Raw genomic sequence first — 21,030 nt, forward strand, 5'->3', positions numbered from 1 at the left:
GGAATTGGCTTGAAGATGTTGGATTGTTAATAAGAAGCCCCTTCTGCCTTGGTTCCTGAATTTTCTTCATCTCCCGGGCGATAAAGGGAGTAGTTGATTTCCTTTCCTTCCTTTCTTTTCTTTCTAGTTAGATTGGTCCATTTGCTGGCCTAATAGCAGGGTCCAGATTGTGATGACTGCCTATTGGCCTCCAACTCTAGTTTGTGCTGAAGTTGACCAGTAAAGCCCAGTCTATCTGAGGAATAGCCTTTCTCCCTGTGTGATGCTGCCATAGCTGAGACTAGTAGAGGGGTTCAATCTGGAGGCCTCTTGGTATGTAAGAAGAATGGCAGAAAATTCCCTATGATTGTCCCTCAACTGTGGAATTCACTCCCTACAATGGTCAGAATAACTTGATTTTGTTGACCACAATGGCATGCTGCAAATCCCATCTTTTGAACAGGTAATGGATGAGGAGTGGGCAGTGGAATATTGGGGCTTTTGCATTAATTTGATGGATGGGGAGATTTTACAGTACTTTTCTGGCTGACTGGTTGTTTTAGGTGGGTGGGTTTATTGCTATTTTAGTTGATGTGGATTGTACTTTTAATTAATGGCAAATCAGCTTGGACCTGGGGTAGGTCTATTTTATGTTGTTTAAACCAGTAAATAAATTGCTGACCAAAAGAAAACTTCTGGTGTTCTGCACCTGGCTTCCTTTTTCAGCTCTTTACATCCACTCTTAGCATCTGTGAAAAGTGTCACTGTCCAGCTACAGGCAAATTAACAGCCCTGAATATTTTAAAGCAGAGTATACACAACTAGTAGAAATAGCTACATACAAGAGTATGCATAATTCTGCCAGCCACTTTCCACTATTTACATTTCTCCTATAGTAAGTATGTACACGAGAAATATAACTGTTCTATTTATCCTTATGGCTTATGGAAGATTTTGCCCACATGATCACTTATTTCCTGTTCCCAAATTGTACTTTTACAAATAACTTTTTATATTTCTAATAAGCAGCAAAGATGCTGTTATCACCGTATTTAGTCTCCACAAAATGTTATCAAGAGACTTCAACCTGGATTTAAAGTTTTGATCCAGCTATGGCAGCTATCCTTTCAGTCTGATCTTTGGGTGCCCATTTTTCTTTCATCATCTTCTACCTACTGCTATGAGTCACAGCCAGATCCAAACCATAACTAACATCTTTTGCATCAATATCAATTACTTTTACCTCAAATGTTTATAGCTACTGGATTTATTTGTGTTTTGACCATCCACTGAGATTATGAAAAGTTAAAACAGCTAATAACAGTAAAATATACAACATAAAATATTACATAATTTTGATGTATGCTACATGCTAATATTCTAAAAACAATAATAATGATACATTCTAAAAAAATAAGGGAAGAACAATAAATTTATAGAGCACTATTTACAGAGAAGCAGCTCGTCTATTCAGCAGCCAAGAGCTGAGTTCAGAATTTGGTGTTTCCTTTGTAACTGACGAAGACATTATAGTTACCATAAAACAGTGCAGGGAGGGCTACTTAATTTAGTTACAATGTCAGCAATTGTTGCAGAGCAAACATGAAATCTTATACTAAGTTCCTGCCAAATCAGTTAAAGGGAAACTGATTTAAAACTATTTAAAAACTATTTTTGCTGTGATATAATAGTAAGAAGAAAGGAGGAACAGGATCAGGTGAACACTGTACTGTAAGTCTGTTGTGTTACATATTGCATTATTTTCCGATGAGGGGGCCATAGGCATTGAAGACAGGATTCTCAACAAAATTATGTTTATGCACTGAGCAGTTATTCCATTGAAAAAAAAAAAGCATACTAGATGCGGAACAATTGTTAATTCAAGTGTTTTAAATCATAGACCAAATAACAGAATCAATGGTTACTACTTATATTTGCTGTTGACTGTTTCCTTACAGTGTTCTAAGATTGGGTTTTAAATTTGGTACAAGTCCTGTAGTTGTCTGTCTTCATAATAACAAAATATTTCCAGTGGTGCCAGATTACAGATATTTGTTACTTTGAAAGGCAAATAAGTCTCAACCTGAGGCATGTAGTATGTCTCTCTGGTGCTAATCAAGCCAAGAGCATTAGATTTACACCAGTGTAACTGAGGGATGAATATGACTCCACAATGCATATGTATTCTGTCAATGATTTGAAAACATAAACACTTACTTTAAAAAAAAATCACTCACCAATAAAATCCCCACAAAAATACATCTTCTATCTTCAAGGCCACTCATCCAAATGTGATATAAATGTGTATGCAGTCATTGAGAGTTTAAATAGCTTCATATTATAAATGCTCAAAATATGAGTAGTAGAGAAACAAAATGTCAGGGTTTGATAAAAATGAGATCCAATGTAATGATTTATTTTCTGGATGGAAAATATGCAACAGATTTTACCAGTTAGATAGCCAGTATTTACCTCCCCCTATTAGCCATTGACAATGCTTCTGGAAAATGTTGAGTATGTTTGTTTTTCTAATGAACTGTTACAAGTGGTTCTTAATCCTACACAGCTATAAGGGATGTAGGAATGGCGAGAGAGAGAGAGAGGATCTAGGGTGTGGGCTGAGCAGTCCTCAGAAAGGAACGTTGGGAGAGGTCAAATGTGGGGAGATGGTTTGGGCTGATTTTTTCTTTATTATTGTTTTGTTTGCGGAATAACAGAATGCTGTTTGAAACCTACAAAAGATTTGACAGAGACAACAGACAGTATTTTAGTACAGTGGGATTTACTTCTATTTGAAACAGCTGAAAAATGCAGGTAAATGTAGTTTGCATTAATATACTATAAAGCAGGTAAAGGGATTGCTCAGTCATTAAGTGATTGATACAGGTTTGAAGATGCATGCAAAACTAAATTAGATTAAAAAATGAAACAAAATAAACTAATAGCAATTGGCACTCACTATTACTAGACAGACAGGTTAACAGTTTTATTAGACATCTACTGCCTTAGACATCTGCAGTTTAACTGCTCTTAGTGATATAATCAGAGAACAGTGGCTATAGCTCTTGTACGATGCATACAATAATTCACATGCACACAGCCACTTTGCTTTCACTGGTTATAACTCATAATGTCATTTAATCTTATTTTTCCACCAACATAATGAAACTCTGTTCCAAATAGAATCTTCATTTCTATTTATTTTCTTTGTTTACTTTGAAAGAAATCTTCCTAAAAAGAGGAAAAATGACTACATTGCAAGGAATTTAATGTTCCAAAACACTTTGTTTACAATTTTGTTGAACTATTAAGCATTTCTGCTATGGAGAGTATATTGTTCTAGCTTTAGTCTTTATAATACTGTTCTGTTTAATATTGTATGATCTGTGGGCTGCCATAAAGTTGTTACAAATTGGAAGGCTGATATAACATGAAATGAGGCACCTCTCCTGAATGTTGCTTTTGTTCTGTATTTAACAAATTAGTATGTTGACATTTATCACTGATGGATTTCATTATTTGCTGAAAGGGTTTTAGGAGGTTTGACACCATGAATGGTTTGTCCTACAGACTTTTTAGAATTGATAAAGACATCTTTGTTCTTTGTGCAAAAAGCACAACAGATATCTTATTGACTGACGCACACAAAAAAGGAAGGCTTGTATAGCTGCTGCACAAAATAAACTAAGAAAATAATTTTGGGGCCATTACTTATTCTTCTATGTTGTTCTCTCTCTTTTTTGTTGTACCTCATTAATCAAAATAATAAGTAGACGTGGATGCTTATTTAGTAAATTGAAAGCATCCATTTCACACCATATGCAGTTCACATATTGTTTATAGAAGTTGATAAAAATAAGAAAAACAAACAGTGCATGTTATTGGATTGGTTTGTTACAAAAATAGGCTCTGGCAATAGAGATCTAAGATAAGAAATATAGTGAGTTATGAAATCTGTAACTACATGCAAAGGGTAAAAGTCTAACACAATTAGTATATACTGAATGGAGTATTGAATGTCAAAATGAATTTAGACAGCACTGAAGTCAGGCCCTTTGTGATTTCATTTATGTGGAAGAAGAGGGCTAAAAAGCAGATTCCTGGGCCCTGAGTCTTGAAAGCCTGAAGTTGTGGGTGCTATTACATATGAACAAAAATATATATGTCAGATGCGATAGTTAGACAGCTTCATCCCACCATTTGGGTCCACAATTATTTGTGTTTGTTTTATTTAAAAATATTAGTAATGTAAAGCCATGTTTTTCATTTTATTGTTGGATGACTTCTTGGATGATGCAAAGTATTTTTGGAGATTTTTCAGTCCTCAACTGAGATGATGATGATAATATGACAATGAGAGCTTTTCTCCCAAACTTTTAATTAAATAAGTATTAACACAAACAAATAATTTGAAACAGCTGGAATAAAAATTACTTTCTCTTTCAACCAAGTTTCACTTCCTTGCTTCTTATGATGTAATAATCCTAGAAGTTCTCCAGTCAACCATGCGATCTTTAAGGGTAAAAAACAAGCAGAATCCTTCCTCTTGGCTCTTTTTGTGTTGGTATATTGGTGGGGAATGGAGGGGGAGAAGCGTTCAGACTTTTTCTTCTATATCATAAAGAAGCAAAGAATGGCACAAGTTCTATTTTTTTTTCCTTGTGCAGGTCACCTTTGAGACCCCTTTCAAAATCAGGCCTCCTTGAATAAATTTTCACTGAATATGGAGAAGCAGATACATTTTGCCCCTGTTGTCTGGCTATTTATCTTACTAACTTATTCACACTTTGGCTCCCAACTCAGTTAATATTTGTCAGAAGCTCTACAATGTAACCAGGAAATCCAGGGATTCCAGTAATAGCATTGCTGGAAAGTTACAAATAATGAAATCTATCCATGATCAAATAACATCCATCAATGACAAACCTCAGCATTCAGACTGGAAATGAGAAACACCACTAGAGACTGTTCATCATATTTATCATTTTAGCAAGAGTACAAAGAATAGTTTGAAGACTCTGTGAAGGGACAAGTGCAATGTGCGCATTTCAAATATAAGGTTTCTAGTTTGTGCAGAGCTAGTGCATGTCTGTTCATCCAGTCTGGGAAGTACGCTCGCAGCTGAAGTGTAGACATACTCTTAAGAAGCGATCTTTGCCTTTACTTTGGTACGACTAAATTACAAGTTACGTAAATGAATGAGAAGGAATATTAACGGATAATATTAACTGAGAATTTCCAAACTGTTAATTTTGCAGCTTGAATGTTCTTTACCAGCTGTGTGTGGAATAATGTAGCAATCTACACCCTTTTTTGGTTTGGAAATAATGTTAACTTAATATCAGCAATATGTATGGCAATCATTCCACATGAAATCTGGGAGAAAGCTCTATCCTCAAGAGTATGGACCTAATTTTTCCCTTAGATGTGTGCATACAACTCACATTGAAGTAAGTGGGAACATTATACATTCATCTCAGGGAAGAATTTGCCCCTGCTCCTCAGATGGGACGCTTCTGCCTCTGAAGACCCTTAGTGTTACTTCTTGTGTCAGCCAGAGCAGAGATTTTTCAAATTCAGTCATACTCTGCATCAGTTACCTTCCCAGTAAACAAAGAAAATAGGACAACAAAATATTACATAGATGCAGTGGATCTGAGATAATATTGGCAGACAAATCTTAACTTTGGGAATATTCTGACATTTTAGTGCTTATTTCTCAGCCTAATCATTGCAGTAAGCAGTAGATTTTGCATTCCATTTCCCTGTTTGTTTCTTTAAAAAAGAAAATTGGGCACTTGTAAGTTCCTTGCTTGGAAGTACTTGGCTCGTGGTGAAATTTAGTGGTATTTCCTGCTGTGAATACTCAGTACAGGAACATTAGTGACATTGATTCAAAACCAATTCTTTTCAGATTTAGCAAAATGGGTAGTCCTCGCTGAGGGCTAGTTGCATGCTGATTGTGAAGCTTAAAAGTTGTACCTTTTTTTAGTCATTTGTACGAGCAAAATATAGAAAGAATATTTTACAGTGAGATTGGTGTATTTATTTATGAAGTCATCATTCCAAAAAGACTCAAGGGATTTCCCTTACACTTCTCAAAAATAATTTCAGTAACATGACCCGGTTCTTCCACACATTCTGCCAGACCAAGCATAGAAACTTTTAGCCTCTAAAATATTTTTCTTTAGAAAGTTGGCACATAGGTTTATACTGTAAACCATTTTACAGGACTGTGCTGCACTCAGTTACTATTTTGTTCGCCTCTCTCCACTCATAGGGCCATCCATTTGCTGTCCTCCATAGATCCTGTGAGCACAGAGCACCTTTAAATGCTGTGGTACTACTATACTTTCACTGAAGGGGGAATATTATGCAGGAAAAGTCCTTTGTGCTACGTAGCTTTCCTCTGTGATGCATATTTGTAAAAACATGGAGAGGGGCTGGCATCACTATATGGTTCCACATGCTTAAACCCACAGAGAGGCCTCATCTGTCCCTACAGCCTCTCTGTGACAAGCGTTCGGGTTTGAAGGATGATTTCTATTTCGTAGGCAAGCTTTACTGTTGGGTAGGTGGAAAGGAAGTGGCATTTGGTGCCTATAGCTCATATTGAAATGGTCACAAGATGAGATGGTTTGTTCACAACCAACACCTAAATCACAGGGACCAAGCTGAACCAGAAACCTAAAATATGGTGTCATTTCATCCTGCTCTTAACTTGATTCATCTTTTGAATAAGAGCATTTCCAAAGATATAGTTTATTACCACGTTGGATATTATTGAATGGTCTTTGACAGCATAACATCAATAAGTAAGTTATAATGTACTATGATTATAATAAAACTTACAGAAAGCTTTTTTTTCTGGCACCATCAATATGTGGGAGGAAGAGCTTTTGAAAGAAATGAGTAGCCCTATTATGGGTCCGATTGTTCTAGGATGATGTTCTTGTCTAAGGCACATGAGGTCAGGGGCCTAAGAGTGGCCTGAAAAAAACTTCTGTGTGAAAGAATTTTGAGAGTTCCTGCCTTGCTATTGTACATTGTCCAGACAGAAGGAGAAGCCAGAACTGATCCTTGAAAGGAGGCTGGAGCATCAAAACTGAAGACATATTTAAGAAGAAGAAAGAAAAATGTTTCATTTCTGGTAAGACTGGTGATTGACTTAAATGCCCTAGGATTTTGCTACATGTAGTTTATGTGTAGTTTACTTGGCTATTTAAAGACAGCTCCTGTTTAGTCAGTACTTTTTACACTTGCAGTCTTGAGATAAAGGACCCTATTTTCAAATATGGACTCCTTACCTAGAAGATTCAGTCCTGTATATGGGATTGAATGTCCTATTAAGGTGCACGTCTCTATATTAGATTAACAGAGACCATCATCCATGATACAGCAGGTTTTCCTGATACAGTGTAAGAAGGAAAAATACATTTATCAGGTTTTTTGTTGTTGTTTTTCTTGTTTTTGTTTTTTTTTTTGTGTGAGAGAGACTAGGCTAGAAGTCTAATTTTTAAAAGCTTAGGGCTAAATTTTCAAAGTGTTGGGTAGGCTTTTAACCATGTTGATTTCCTTTATCTTTAAAGTGAATCATGTGGCTGAAATAACGGCCAGAATTTTGCACGTATATCCTGTATGAAGTGCAGTTTGTTAGTCTTCCATTTGTGTTCGGGAAAAGAAGGAGTGTTACATGAAGCAAGGGGTGTTAAATTCAGGGGGACTAGCTTGATGGTATGGGATATTTCAGCTCTCTTTTGTGCATCTATTTTATTACTCTTCTGGGAATGCATTAACATTTATTTTATCAAATGAGACTTTGTGTCCATTTCAGCTAAAGCTAATCTGATTAGTCCTTCTATGGGCATTAGGAGAGCTGTCCTGGCATATGAAAATTATATTTTGTCAGCTCTCATAAATGTTTCCAATATGGCTTAGTTTATTACTGTTAATCAGGGGGTTCCTGAGATGCCCCCATTCCTGAAGAAGAATTCTCTGTATAAATAATATTTGGAAGAATCCAACCCATGGCTGATTTGTAAAACCAAAGACATTTTAAACTCAGATTAAAAGCTATTCCGGTTATATATACAGCATCTGCTGTATGAATATAGAGTCACACAAACAGTGACTTCTCTTTTTAAGCAAGGATTTACCTTTAGTCTGTTCATTGAGTATCCAAGGAAAATGGATAATCTGGATGTTAGCGAAAGGGAGTAACCAGAAACCTCCTCCAAACACTGATGATATTCAGGTTTTACTCTCTGAATTTAGGTTCACATCTCTTTTTCCTCTCCATTTGTTCTTCTTCTTCAAAGCTTCAAGCCAAATATATAATTTATACCAGGGGTTCTCAAACTGGGGATCGGGACCCCTCAAGGGGTCACGAGGTTATTACATGGGGGGTCATGAGCTGTCAACCTCCACCCCAAACCCCGCTTTGCCTCCAGCATTTATAATGGTGTTACATATATAAAAAAGTGTTTTTAATTTATAAGGGGGGGGTCAGACTCAGAGTCTTGCTATGTGAAAGGGGTCACCAGTAAACAAAGTTTGAGAGCCACTGATTTATACCGTATTTAGCAATAAGAAAGGCAGCCTGTTTTGAGTAAGATTACCCATACCTGTATAAAAGCTCAAATAATTTGATTTTGTGCAGGGAATTAAGTGGGGATGTAATTCACACTTGACAATCTTTGGGCAGGCTGCCCCTCTCTGGTTTGGGGTTTGAATGCTGGATCCATTTAATCATGGAGCCTGTGGCCATACTGCCAGCCTATAATGAACTGAAGCAGAGCACACACTCTTGGCATGCAAGGGTTGCGGAGACCATTCTTTCGTCTAGCATCTGCCTTGCTCTGCCCTTGCACAGCACCACAATGTGGTTTATGTGGTGCATAGAGATGTGTCAACCAGCTGCACCAGGGTGACTTTCACCCATAAAATGAGTGTCTTGTTGATTCCACAGTTTGAATTTCTGGAAAGAAACCTGTTTCTGTGTAGACAGCTTTTATTTATATTCGCAGTCTGATGTTTCTAATGTTCTAAAAGCCACCGCCTGCCTCCACAATATCTCATTTGACATCACTATATATCCTTAGGTTTTGGGCAAAGGGGTGGAGTACAGTGTAAATGCCTGCAGATCAAGCTGTGGAGAATTGTTCTCATCAGTAGTTGTTTAACACACAGAGTAAAATGTACAGACAACACAGGAGCTTCTAGGTACTAGTAAGGTACCATGTTACTCTATGATACTAGAAAGGTGGATCACAATGGCAAACTGACAGTCAAAGACAGACTTGAATAAAAATAACACTGGAAGAAGATTGTTCCCTGCATCACTTACCTGGGAAATTGTAGGTTAGATACAGTGATATTCAAAAACTAATGAGAAGTTGGATTTTCTTACAGATTACATTTAAAGAGATGCTGTCACTTTGAATTTCTAATTGACTAAGTTTTACAAATTCCAGCTTCTGGTAGAGCAATTTTAAAAAGCACATACTGATGATGTTTTTAAAACATTCCTTTAAAAATATTTTAAAGGGATTAATTTTAGTCCTCTGCTGATTTTTAATAAGGGTTTTCCATAAAAGGATAAACTAACTAGTTCATTAAATAGGAGAGAGTGAAACTGACCGTACAGAAGGTGCTGAACAAAATTTTTATTCTTTAACTTCTTTCAGTTATAGTGATCGTCGGTATTCATTTTAACTATAGAAGGTGCAAAATTTTCAAGTAGAAATGTTATTTTCCAGTTGATGGGATTGGAGGGTCTCCTTTAAGGATCTCTTCTGTTATCTTGATAAATAAGTGAGGAGTTATATCTATAACTGTATATTACATGAGAATTTTTCTCTCAATCCCATCTATTCAAGCTTCAAAAGGGGTGGGACAAGTTTGTTAGAAATGTGATTTGCACACTGTCAGATCACTCACGAAAGAGCTACTAATTAAGTGCACATACGTGCAGTAAGCTAGAGTCTATGTGTCTGCTCTTTTCCTGTTGACTAAAAATTACATGAGAATAGTCAGCAATGGCACATTTCTGCAGCTATGTTCTAATGGGCACCTATATATAATTAGTCTGGAGACAAAGTTGTACAGAACTGCTGACAGAGAGATGGCTTCTCAGCTAGTTAGACTACTGTTTTGATCTCTGCCCCTCTTGGAAACCTTTTATTTATTCGTTACAGAAATCCAAGTGGCCGAATTTTGATTACTTCAGTACACAACAAGGACAATCAAGTCTAATGAAAGAAGTGTATCTCTGCTGCTCAGACCAAATGAAAAATAATTCTTCCCCTTTGGGGCCCAATTCTTCACTCCTATGTGTTATAGTCATCCCTTCATACCATATTTTTGTATTCATATTTCACATACTGTAGCTTAGTTGGGAGAGGCACTTTAGACCTCATTCAATCAAATTATGTGGAAATCAAACTTCTGAGGGTTGTGATTCTGGTCAGAATAAAGCCCTTTTTGTTTGAAAAGTGCACCCAAGTATGTACTTGTTGAAAGCATTTTTCTATAATGGGCATTAGGAACCTCTCCAACTTTCTGGGAAGGATTGCTGTATTTTTTGTTAACTGGGCGTGGCTTCCAGTGCTCCTTACCACAGCCTTGCAACCTGTTCTGGCCTGCTGGCAGAAGTTACTTGCAAATTGGACCAGCAAGTTTTCAAGTGAAACTTGAAAAGACAGCTCCTTCAGGCTCTGTCTAGGTTGCGCAGAGTGGGTCAGATCTTTAATGTAATTGCAGAAGTGAATTAACTGTTCTCATCCCCAACTCAGATCAGGTTCTTCTTTTCCACATAAGGGAAGAGAAGGTTAAATTCCTGTAACTGTTGGATGGCGAGGAATGGCCATGACTTTTTCTTCTCTGTTAAATACATATTTTAGATTGACATATGACAGCACAATGATGTATGTTGCAGACTCCAGCTCAGGAGCCAGTTAGAAAACCCACTCTTAGACCAGGGCTTGTGTCTGACAGTATCAGGGTTCTGGCCCCTGAAGACCAGAGACAGTAATAGTTTGAGAGGATTAGTTATCCCACTCCAGGTGTCTGGGGAAAGTGGAAGAAATAACCAAAACAGATTGTGTATAAGAGGAAGATGGGACTAAGCAAGAGTTAGTGTCTAGGAGGGGGAAGGAGTCGAAAAGGCCAGGCCTATATTCCTTTAGGGGCCCAAGACCAAGAGCCTTATACAGTGGGTGGGACAAGGCTCCCCTCTTTCCCAGTCAGGCCAGACTGGTGTTTGGGGTAGTTAGACTCATATGGGAAATTTCAAGAAGAGAATGATCAGATGACTGGGTGACTCAAAGAGGAGACTTCAAGCCCAATCAGAGAGAGAGTTCACAGGCCAGGGAGGCCAAGACTTAAAGGGAGACAGTCCCAGAAGGAAGGCTGTGGAAACTTAATCTTGGACTAAAGGGGAGAGGCCAAGGAGGGCAGGACTGGAACCACACAGTCCCATGAAGGAGGGCTTTGGACTCTCAACTTAGGGATGGACGAAAAGGTGACTGTAAAGCAGGGCACAAAAAGAACTGCAGAGGCTCCGGGTGGTTCTCTGCCCAATGCTAATTGTAGGAGGCACAGGTGCTGACTTTCCAAAGTGCCAGGGGGCGCTCAAACCCCGGCTCTACCCCAGGCCCTACCCCCACTCCATCCCTTCCCCCAAGACCCCACCCCTGCCCGGCCTCTTCCTGCCCAGTTCCACCCCCTTCCCCAAGCACACCGCATCCCCATTCCTCCCATCTCCCTCCTCAGCCTCCTGCACACCACAAAACAGCTGGTTGAGGTGGGTGGGAGGGAGAGGGAGGCGCTGACATGTGGAGCCTGTTGGCGGGCGGGAAGCACTGGTGGGGTAGGGGAGAGCTGATAGGAGGGCTGCCAGTGAGTGCTCAGAACCCACTCTGTGGGGACTCCAGCCCCGGAGCACCCATGGAGTCAGCACCTGTGGTAGAAGGGGTGCAGTTTCTAAGCATGCCCCCTTGCTGCGTGGAGTGCCACTGCTGTCCTCTGTCTCATATTCTCCTCAGGTTCCTGGAAATAATCCACTCACACCCGAGTCTTTAAAAACAATATTCCCCCTCTTTTGGAGTCTAATTTATTAAACGTAGTCCAGCTCCCAAAAGAGAATCTTTTTTCCCACCCCTAGGCTGAGGACCCCTCTTTCCTGGGACTGTTTGGTTTCAGGCCTGACCACCCTGACCGGTGTACTCTCTCTGACTGGGGTTGGTGCCTTCTTTCTAAGTCACCCACCCTGTCATCTGACCTCTCCCTTGATGTTCCCAGTGGCTCTAATTACCCCAAAGACTAGTTTGGGCTGGCTGGGAGAAAGGGAAACCTTGTCCCACTCACTGAGAAAGGATCCTGGTCCCAGGCCCTAAAGAAACAGCAGCCTGGGCTTTCATCTCTTTCACCTCACCCCACCCCCCAGACACTAACTATCTTCCTTTCACTCAACGTCCATTTTAATTACTGCTTCGGGCCTTCTCTGGACACCTGGAACAGGATAGCTTTCCTCTTAAACAGTCTCCTCTGGTCTTAAAGGGCTAGCACCCCATTACATTGACCTTGAGGAAAGAGGTTGTCCAGACACACTGCAGTTCAACATGTCTTGTAGTCTGGTTATAAATAAGAAGCTTTATTTTCATTCTTACTGACAACACGAGAATATGTATGTAGTGTAGCTGTGTCGGTCTCATAATATTAGAGAGACAAGGAGGGTGAGGAGCTCTGTGTGGCTCAAAAGCTTGTCTCTCTCACCAACAAAAGTCGATCAAATAAAAGGTATTACCTCACCCCCCTTGTCTCTCTAACATGAAACCATGTCATCCATCCTTCGAGAGAGAGAACCGCACAGTAATAGTGACCATAATGTAATAACATTTAACCTCCTTGTACAGGGTAAAATACCAAAGAAACCCACCACAGTAGCATTTAACTTCACAAAGAGGAATTATGCAAAAAATGAGGAAGCTAGTTAAACAGAATCAAACAGGAACAGTCACAAGAGTGAAATGTCTGTAAGCTGCATGGAAATTTTTAAAAAAACACCATAATAGAGTCTCAAACTAAATGTATGTCCCAAAGGACAAAATAAAACAACAACAGAGGATCAAAAAATGCCACCATGGATAAACAGAGTAAAAGAGATGGTTAGAGGCAAAAAGACATCCCTTTAAAAATTGGAAGTTAAATTCTACTGAGGAAAATAGAAAGGAGCAAAAACTCTGGCAAGTCATGTGTAAAAGTATAATTAGGCAGACCGAAAAAGATTTTGAAGAGCAACTAGCAAAAGACACAAAAACTAAGAGCAAAAAAATTGTAAATACATCAGAAGCAGGAAGCCTGCCAATTAGTCAGGGGGGCCACTGGACGATCAAGGTGGTAAAGGAGCATTCGAGGTAGAAAAGGCCATTGTGGAGAAGCTAAATGTACTTTTTTGCATCGATCTTCACTGCAGAAGATGTGAGGGAGATTTCCATACCCAGGAGCGCCGCCAGCTTTTCTGCCACCCTAGGCAGTGGACGGTCCTGCCCCGAAATGCCAGCCCCCACAGAGGCGGCGGAAGGTCCCGCCGCCGAAATACCGCCGCGGTCGCCGCCCCCCAAATTGTAGTGCCCTAGGCAACCGCCTAGGTCGCCTAATGGGTTACGCTGGCCCTGTCCATACCTGACCCATTCTTTTCAGGTGACAAGTCTGAGGAACTGTCCCTGATTGAGTTGTCGATAGAGGAGGGTCTGGAACAAATCGATACATTAAACAGTAATTAGTCACCAGGACTAGATGGTATTCACCCAAGAGATCTGAAGGAGCTCAGATATGAAATTGTAGAACTACTATCTGTAGTATGTAGTCTATCACTTAAATCAGCCTCTGTACCAGATAACTGGAGAATAGCTAATGTAACGCTGATTTTTTTTTTTTTAAGGCTCCAGAAGTGATCCGGACAATTACAGGCCAGTAAGCCTAACTTCAGTCCCAGAGAAACTGGTTGAAATGAAAAGAACAGAATTATTAGATACATAGATGAACACAGTATGTTGGGGAAGAGTCAAGACAGCTTTATAAAGGCAAATCATGTCTTACCAATTGATTAGAATTCTTTGAGGGTGTCAACAAGCATGTAGACAAGGGTGATCCAGTTGATAGTGTATTTGGACTTTCAGAGAGCCTTTGACAAGGTCCCACACCAAAGACTCCTATGCCAAATAAGCAGTCATGGGATAAGAAGGAAGGTCCTCTCAGGGATCACTAACTGCTTAAAAGATAGGAAACAAAGGGTAGGAATAAATGGTCAGTTTTAACAGTGGAGAGAGGTAAATAGCAGGATTCCCCAAGGATCTGTACTGTGACCAGTAAATGACCTGGAAAAGGGGGTGAACAGTGAGATGGCAAAGTTTTCAGGTGACACAAAGTTACTCAAGATAGTTTAGTCCAAAACAGACTGTGAAGAGTTACAAAGGGATTTCACTGAACTTGATGACTGGGGACCAAAATTGCAGATGAAATTCAATGTTGATAAATGCAAAGTAGTGCACTTGGAAAACATAATGCCAACTATACATACAAAATAATGAGTCTTAAGTTACCTGTTACCACTCAAGAAAGAGATCTTGGAGTCATCGTAAATAATTCTTTGAAAACATCTGCTCAATGTACAGCAGAATGTTAGGAATCATTAGGACAGGGTAAATAAAAAAAACAGAAAATATCATAATTCCACTGTATTAATCCCTGGTACGCCCACACCTAGAATACTGCATGCAGTTTTGGTTGCCCCATCTCAAAAAAGACATACTGGAATTGGAAAAGATACCAAGAAAGGCAACCAAAATTATTAGGAATATGGAACAGCTTCCATACGAGGAGGGATTAAAAAGACTGGAACTTTTCAGCTGAGAAAAGAAATGACTAAGGGGGAATGTGATAGAGATCTATAAACTCACGAATGGTGTGGAGAAAGTGAATAAGGAAATGTTATTTACTCCTTCATATAACACAAGAACCAGGGATCACTCAATGAAATTAATAGGCAGCAGGTTTAAAGGAAACATAAAGAAATACTTCTTCATACAACGCACAGTCAATCTTTGGAACTCATTGCCAAGGGATGTTGTGAAGGCCAAAAATATAACTGGGTTAAAAAAATTGGATAAATTCATGGAGGATAGGACCATCAATGGGTATTATTGAAAATGGTCAGGAACATAACCCCGTACTCTGGGTGTCCCTAAACTTCTGACTGCCAGAAGCTGGGACTGGACGAGAGGGCATGGATCACTTGAAAATTGGCCTGTTTTGTTCATTCCCTCTGGCATGGGTCACTGCTGGAAGACAGGATCCTGGGCTAGATGGACCATTGGTCTCACCCAGTATGGCTATTCTAAGATATTTTTTTAAATTTTTTTCTCTTTATCTTACTGGCTATTCTATTTCATGTTTTAGCTGTATGGACCAAACCCTATGGTAGTCCCTATTGTGTTAGTTTAGAGCTTTGCCTGAATGCCTGAAAAGAAACTGCAGAATTTGGGCCAATCACAGTTTAAATATTTTCAGTTTGAAAATATCATTGGTAGAGAAAGTCCATTGTTCTAAGTAACAGCACAGGTCAGGAATAATGTATATCTCCTTTACTCAACCCATTTGCTGAATGAAAAACAACTGAGTTGGAGATAGTTCATTGGCTGAAGGCTGACTGCCCTTACTTACAGCATGATAGTAGTTAAGATGACATGATGTTGCTGATAAAGTTGGTGCTGGAATATGTCAGGTGAAAAAGTCCAGCATATTAGTACAAACCTTAGGAATTGGTGGCAAATGTGAAGATTGCACTCATTTGGGAATGTAGTGTTCAGACATATTGCACCTCATGGGCTAAAATGCTGGATTGTATCCTAGAATGTAGACATCAAGAGTTCCTGACAACAGCAGTTAAACCTGAGCTTAGTATCAGTAAATCATGTTGATGACAAGGGCACAACATTCATATCCTTGATGGAAAATTCTGTTGGACTACTAGATGTTACAATTATGTCATCATCCCTGTTATCCTATGCTTCACATGGAGCATTGTTGTATTTATCAAGCCCTTTGGGAATGATACAGGTAGTAAAAAATGTAGATAATGTTGATGAGTACAGCTGACATCCCACATAATCTGACAGAACGTAGTGTCTTGTGAGAATAAGGGGGCCTAAATATATGGTCTTCAAATATATGCTGGAAAGTTAGAATTTCTATAAAGTAAATACATGGGACTATAGTTGAAAACTCAAATTTCTTCCTGGATCAGTAGGCATTGGATGTTCTGTGGAGGCTACATGTTCAGCCTTTAGAAAAGATGAGGTTAGGATAAACAAGCACCCTACATTGCTCTGTGGTGGCACATCTGACAGTCTCAGGAGTGGGGTTGATAAACTGTAGAGAGGAATTATGTGATGCACTAAGCTGGAGGAACATCCTGGATGATGACAGTGAGCAAAATAAAGGGGAGCATTTGAGGTATTCTCAGAGCAATGGGGGCAACGTGAGCACAAATTCTCTAAAATGAAATTTTGCTCCTACACACCTTTTATTTTCCATTTGTTTCGAAAGCTTCACATTTTCATTTTGGACTGAATGTGCTTTGAATATATTTCCACATAAAAAAATAAATAAATTATTTTTTCCACAAAAGACGCATATTGCCAAAGTGTGACCTTCCTGTTATTTAAATAACTTAGAATAGAAACTGTGACACTGGGAAAGACAAGTTCTACCTTTATTTCCCTATATATGTTTAGTAGATACTTAAAATGCATACCCTAATCTGAGCCTGTTTATAAGGCATGAAGTTACCCTTGTTTTGTTTAGCCAAATGGTCGAAACACTGCCAAAAGTATGTCTGGAATGTTATTTACTTGATACATTTCTGTGGTTTTTCTTTGTAGCACTGCACATGCCACAGCTAGGGGTCATTTACTTAAAAATGACCAAAGTAATACCCCCAAGTTGCAGTTATTCTTCTCAACAGGGGGTTGGTAATCAAATGGAGTGTCTCATCATGTTCAGCAGCTTCTGTGCTTTTTTTCCTCTCCTTTTTTTGTTGTTCTTGATAATCTGAGTTGATTTTTGTAGAGATTTGGAGAAGCGCTATTTATTCTTGCTCTTTGTTCTCTGTAACTTGATTTCTTTACTAGTGCTTCAGCTTTTTGCAATGTGTGTTGTGATACTAGCTGATTTAAGTGCATTTAACCTGCTTTTCTGAACTATTATTATTTTATAAGAAGATGGTTATTGTATGGATTTTTTGTTATTGTTGTTTGTTTAACCACAAGACACGGTGTTTTAAGTTAAGATGTCAGATCCAGTCATGTAGACTAAGTTGCAAGAGAACTGTGGGTGTTTCAACGTTTCTAACGAAAGGGTAGGGCAGGTTGGAGAAGATCTTTGATGAATAGGATCTGCTTCTTGGAAATATTGTAAGGCCGTGTGGCCCATATTCAGGAGGTGAGACTTGACTCTAAAACTTGCTGTTCTTTACCATTATGCTGCATTACCTCGAACTGTGTGGATCTTGGAAAACGTTTGGGATATGGATTAAGTGGAGGCAGAGGATACCTGAGATTAGAAGGGAAATACTGGATGTTGATCCATATGCATAGGGTTGCCAACCCTCCCGGTTTTGCCAGGAGTTTCTCGGAATTGGGGTCTATCTCCTGAAGCCAAACTGGGAGATTTTACGCCGCTAAAAGTCTGGCTGCACAGCAGGGCTAAGGCAGGCTCCCACCTGACCCGGTCCCATGCCGTTCCCTGCGGCTCCTGGGAGGGTCAGGGAGCTCCGTGCGCTGCCCCTTCCCGCAGATACTGCCCCCAGAGCTTCCATTGGCTGCAGGTCCCATTGCTGTGGAGTCAGCGCTCGGGGCGCGGGCAATGCGCAGAGACCCCTGCCTCCCCCCCCAGGGGCCGCAGGGACATGCCGGCCACTTCCAGGAGTGGTGTGGGGCCAGGGCAGGCAGGGAGCCTACCTTAGCCCCGCTGTGCAGCCAACCAGGAGCCACCTGAGGTAAGCGCCACCAGGTCAGAGCCCTCACCCCCTCCCACACCCCTGCCCTAGCCCTGAGCCCCCTCTTGCACCCAAACTCCCTCCCAGAGCCCGCACCCCAATCTCCTGTCACAGCCCTGAGTCCCCTCGCAGAGCCTACACTCAGGGCCGACGAGAGCGGGGGAAACCAGTACAAATTACCGGGGCACGGCGGTTCAGAAGGGGGCCTGGCTTCCCCCCCCCCCGCCCTTTCGTCGGCCCTGTTTAGCCAGTCCGCCCTTGCTGGGGGGCCCGAAAAATTTTTTTCACTGGGGTCCGAACCCGCTCTCGGCGGCCCTGCCTATACTTGCACTCCAACCCCCTCCTCCAGCCCTGAGCCCCCTCCAGCACCCAAACTCCCTCTCAGAGCTTGCACCCCACACCTCCTCCTGCATCCCAACCCCCTGCCCCAGGCTCAGCCTGGAGCCCCCTCCCACACTCCAAACCCCTGCCCCAGCCCGGTGAAAGTGATTGAGGGTGGGGGAGAGCGAGCGATGGAGGGAGGGGGTAGGGCCACAGAAAAGGGGCAGGGCAGGGGCGAGGCCTCGGGAAAGGGCAGGGCAGTGGCGGAGCAAGGATGTTTGGGTTTGTGTGATTACTGTTGTCAACCCTACATATGTATGAAAGGACCCTAGCTCTGTCCCTTTTCCAGTCCCATTTGTGGCACTGGCAGCATTGGGCTGGTAATGCTCCTTTAATCCCTTGGATAGTAACCACCTAAAGCCAAATTCTGCCACCCTTACTCACACCAAGAAGTACCTTATTACAAGAGTAGTTAAGTAACTTTACTGGAGCATTGAATTTCTACTTGACATAAGTGTAGACGAAGCTGTCTCAGAAAGCAGAGCACAGCAGCCATAATTTGCAATACAATTTAAGCATTTTCCTTAGTGAATTATACCACATATAGCATTTTCCCCAACTCCTCCCCCATCAGACCAGACCTTCCCTTAGTACAGGGGTTCTGTTATATTCATTGAGGTGTGGTGGTGACTATGCAGAGTGGAGAAGAACACACCATGTATCCACATTTCCCCTCTGCCTTCCCCCGACTGTATCCATGTGGTAAAGGGCTTTCTGCTTCCCTGCGCACCTCATAGAATGATTGAAGCATATGGCTCTTAGACTGTATCATATTTGTTAACTTGTCTGGATTGTAACAAATCAAATATGGCTTGTGTGTGTGTGTGTGCTTTATCCTACGTGCTTTTTTGTTGCCTTTGGATAGCAACTTGTTTTCTTTTGAAACCATTTTTGCTGTATTTATTTCCTACTTGGATCATTTTACTGATAAATACCTCTTGTCTGTATTCACACCCGCTCTTTTTTTATTATCCTAGCTTAAATATAAATGCTTCCACTGAAATAAATCAGCCTTGTAATTTGAAAAATGTAAAACTTTGGTTTAAGTTACTTATTATAGGTAATATATGTTTGATGGTTGAATATGAAAAAACTACTTGGCAGAATTTTAGCTTGAATCTCTGCCAGACAACAACAAAGTGCAACCTAATTCCTAAAAACGCCCAAGCTATAAACTACCTGTCATGACCTAACATGCATATAGTAATAACAGGCTGACAAGGCTAATAAAGTCTACATATTACTATAGCCACGCAATGCATGCTGTAACAGGACTATAATGTGTTTTGTCCTTCATATTATGCAGCCCACACATCATCTTCCTGTCACAAAGCGTATTAACTGGAGGGAGCCATCTCTGTGGAACACGTCTGTGCCACGAAATTGCTCATGCTTGGTTTGGATTGGCCATTGGTGCTCGTGATTGGACTGAAGAATGGATAAGTGAAGGGTTTGCTACTTACTTGGAAGACGTATTTTGGGCAGTAGCACAACAGGTATGAAGACAGATCACCATTCTGTTTTATAATGTAGAAATTAAGATGTCTCTAGCTGAATGCCTTAATATTAAATTAAAAGAAATTACTATAAATCTGTATTTAAAAGTAGTATGTTCTGAGGCTACATCTGTTAGAATGCAGATTCCAGTAGCATTATAAATTGGTTTAAAATTCCTTACTTCCACACCTATCCACACTAAACATGAACTTTTTCAAAGGTATAGGTCATTGCATATAAGAACTGAAACATATTTTCTCAATGATCATCTACCCAAGGACCCACTACTCAAAATTGCCCCATTTCTCCCAATCCATTGCTCTTTTTTGTCCTTTCCACCCATCTAATGATCTTTCCCATATCTGAGCACCACTGAAATCAACAGCACCATGTGGGCACAGGAGTCCATCTGTGTCCCAGAACTCTTCTGGGCTGGGACTCTATTTTTGTTTGTTTTGTAAAGTACTAGGCACATATACTGTACTATATAAGATCATTACCACCACCATATCCAGATTTCTGGAAAGAGAGAAAAAGATGCAGCCCCTGCCTAACTGCCTTGCCTTCCCATCCTCAAACTCTTCTCTGATCCCCATCTTTACTATCACTCCTCTGTTACAAGCTGCTTCTATTCATTGCCTCTACTCTGTTTTGAGCCAGCTGAAGGCATTTGCTCTGTAGCAAATTTTGCAGAACTGGCAAGGAATGGGCAACAAAAATCACAATTGGATGATTTTTTTCCTATTAATTTACAAGGCTATGAAAAGTATTTTTCTTTTTTAATCATTGGGTAATTTTGTTGCTGTATATTAATTAGGTTATAAATATACTCTATATTACATCACAGTAACTGCAGTTCAGACTGAAATAGTAGTGTAGTTCAAGGGAATGCCAAATTTTATTTCCATAAGGAGAAATCAGAAGTTAGTTCATTTGTACCCAACAAATTGGCATATATTTCATTAGCAACCATCACTGTAAATATGCTTTTGGTAGGGGGAAAATACAACAGGGAGCTTACACCAGCATAGCAGAAATAGTAGGAAAGAGGAGTGAAATCAGGACACAAAACAGCTTTCTGCTTTCAAGGCTGGGAAGAATAAAGATGCAGCCAG

General features: G+C 40.3%; 1 protein-coding gene across 3 annotated transcripts in view; it reads left to right on the top strand.

The window, feature by feature from the left end:
* The window catches only part of AOPEP (aminopeptidase O (putative)), a 408,370-nt gene that overhangs the window by 138,031 nt on the left and 249,309 nt on the right, over positions 1 to 21,030 (top strand). For all 3 annotated transcript variants that reach the window (XM_054031546.1, XM_054031548.1, XM_054031547.1), the window contains exon 9: positions 19,725 to 19,914. In XM_054031546.1, coding sequence (XP_053887521.1) covers positions 19,725 to 19,914 — 190 coding nt within the window. The remainder of the gene's footprint in view (positions 1 to 19,724; positions 19,915 to 21,030) is intronic.

Source organism: Malaclemys terrapin, chromosome 6, assembly GCF_027887155.1.
Source record: "Malaclemys terrapin pileata isolate rMalTer1 chromosome 6, rMalTer1.hap1, whole genome shotgun sequence".
Taxonomy (NCBI): Eukaryota; Metazoa; Chordata; order Testudines; family Emydidae; genus Malaclemys; species Malaclemys terrapin.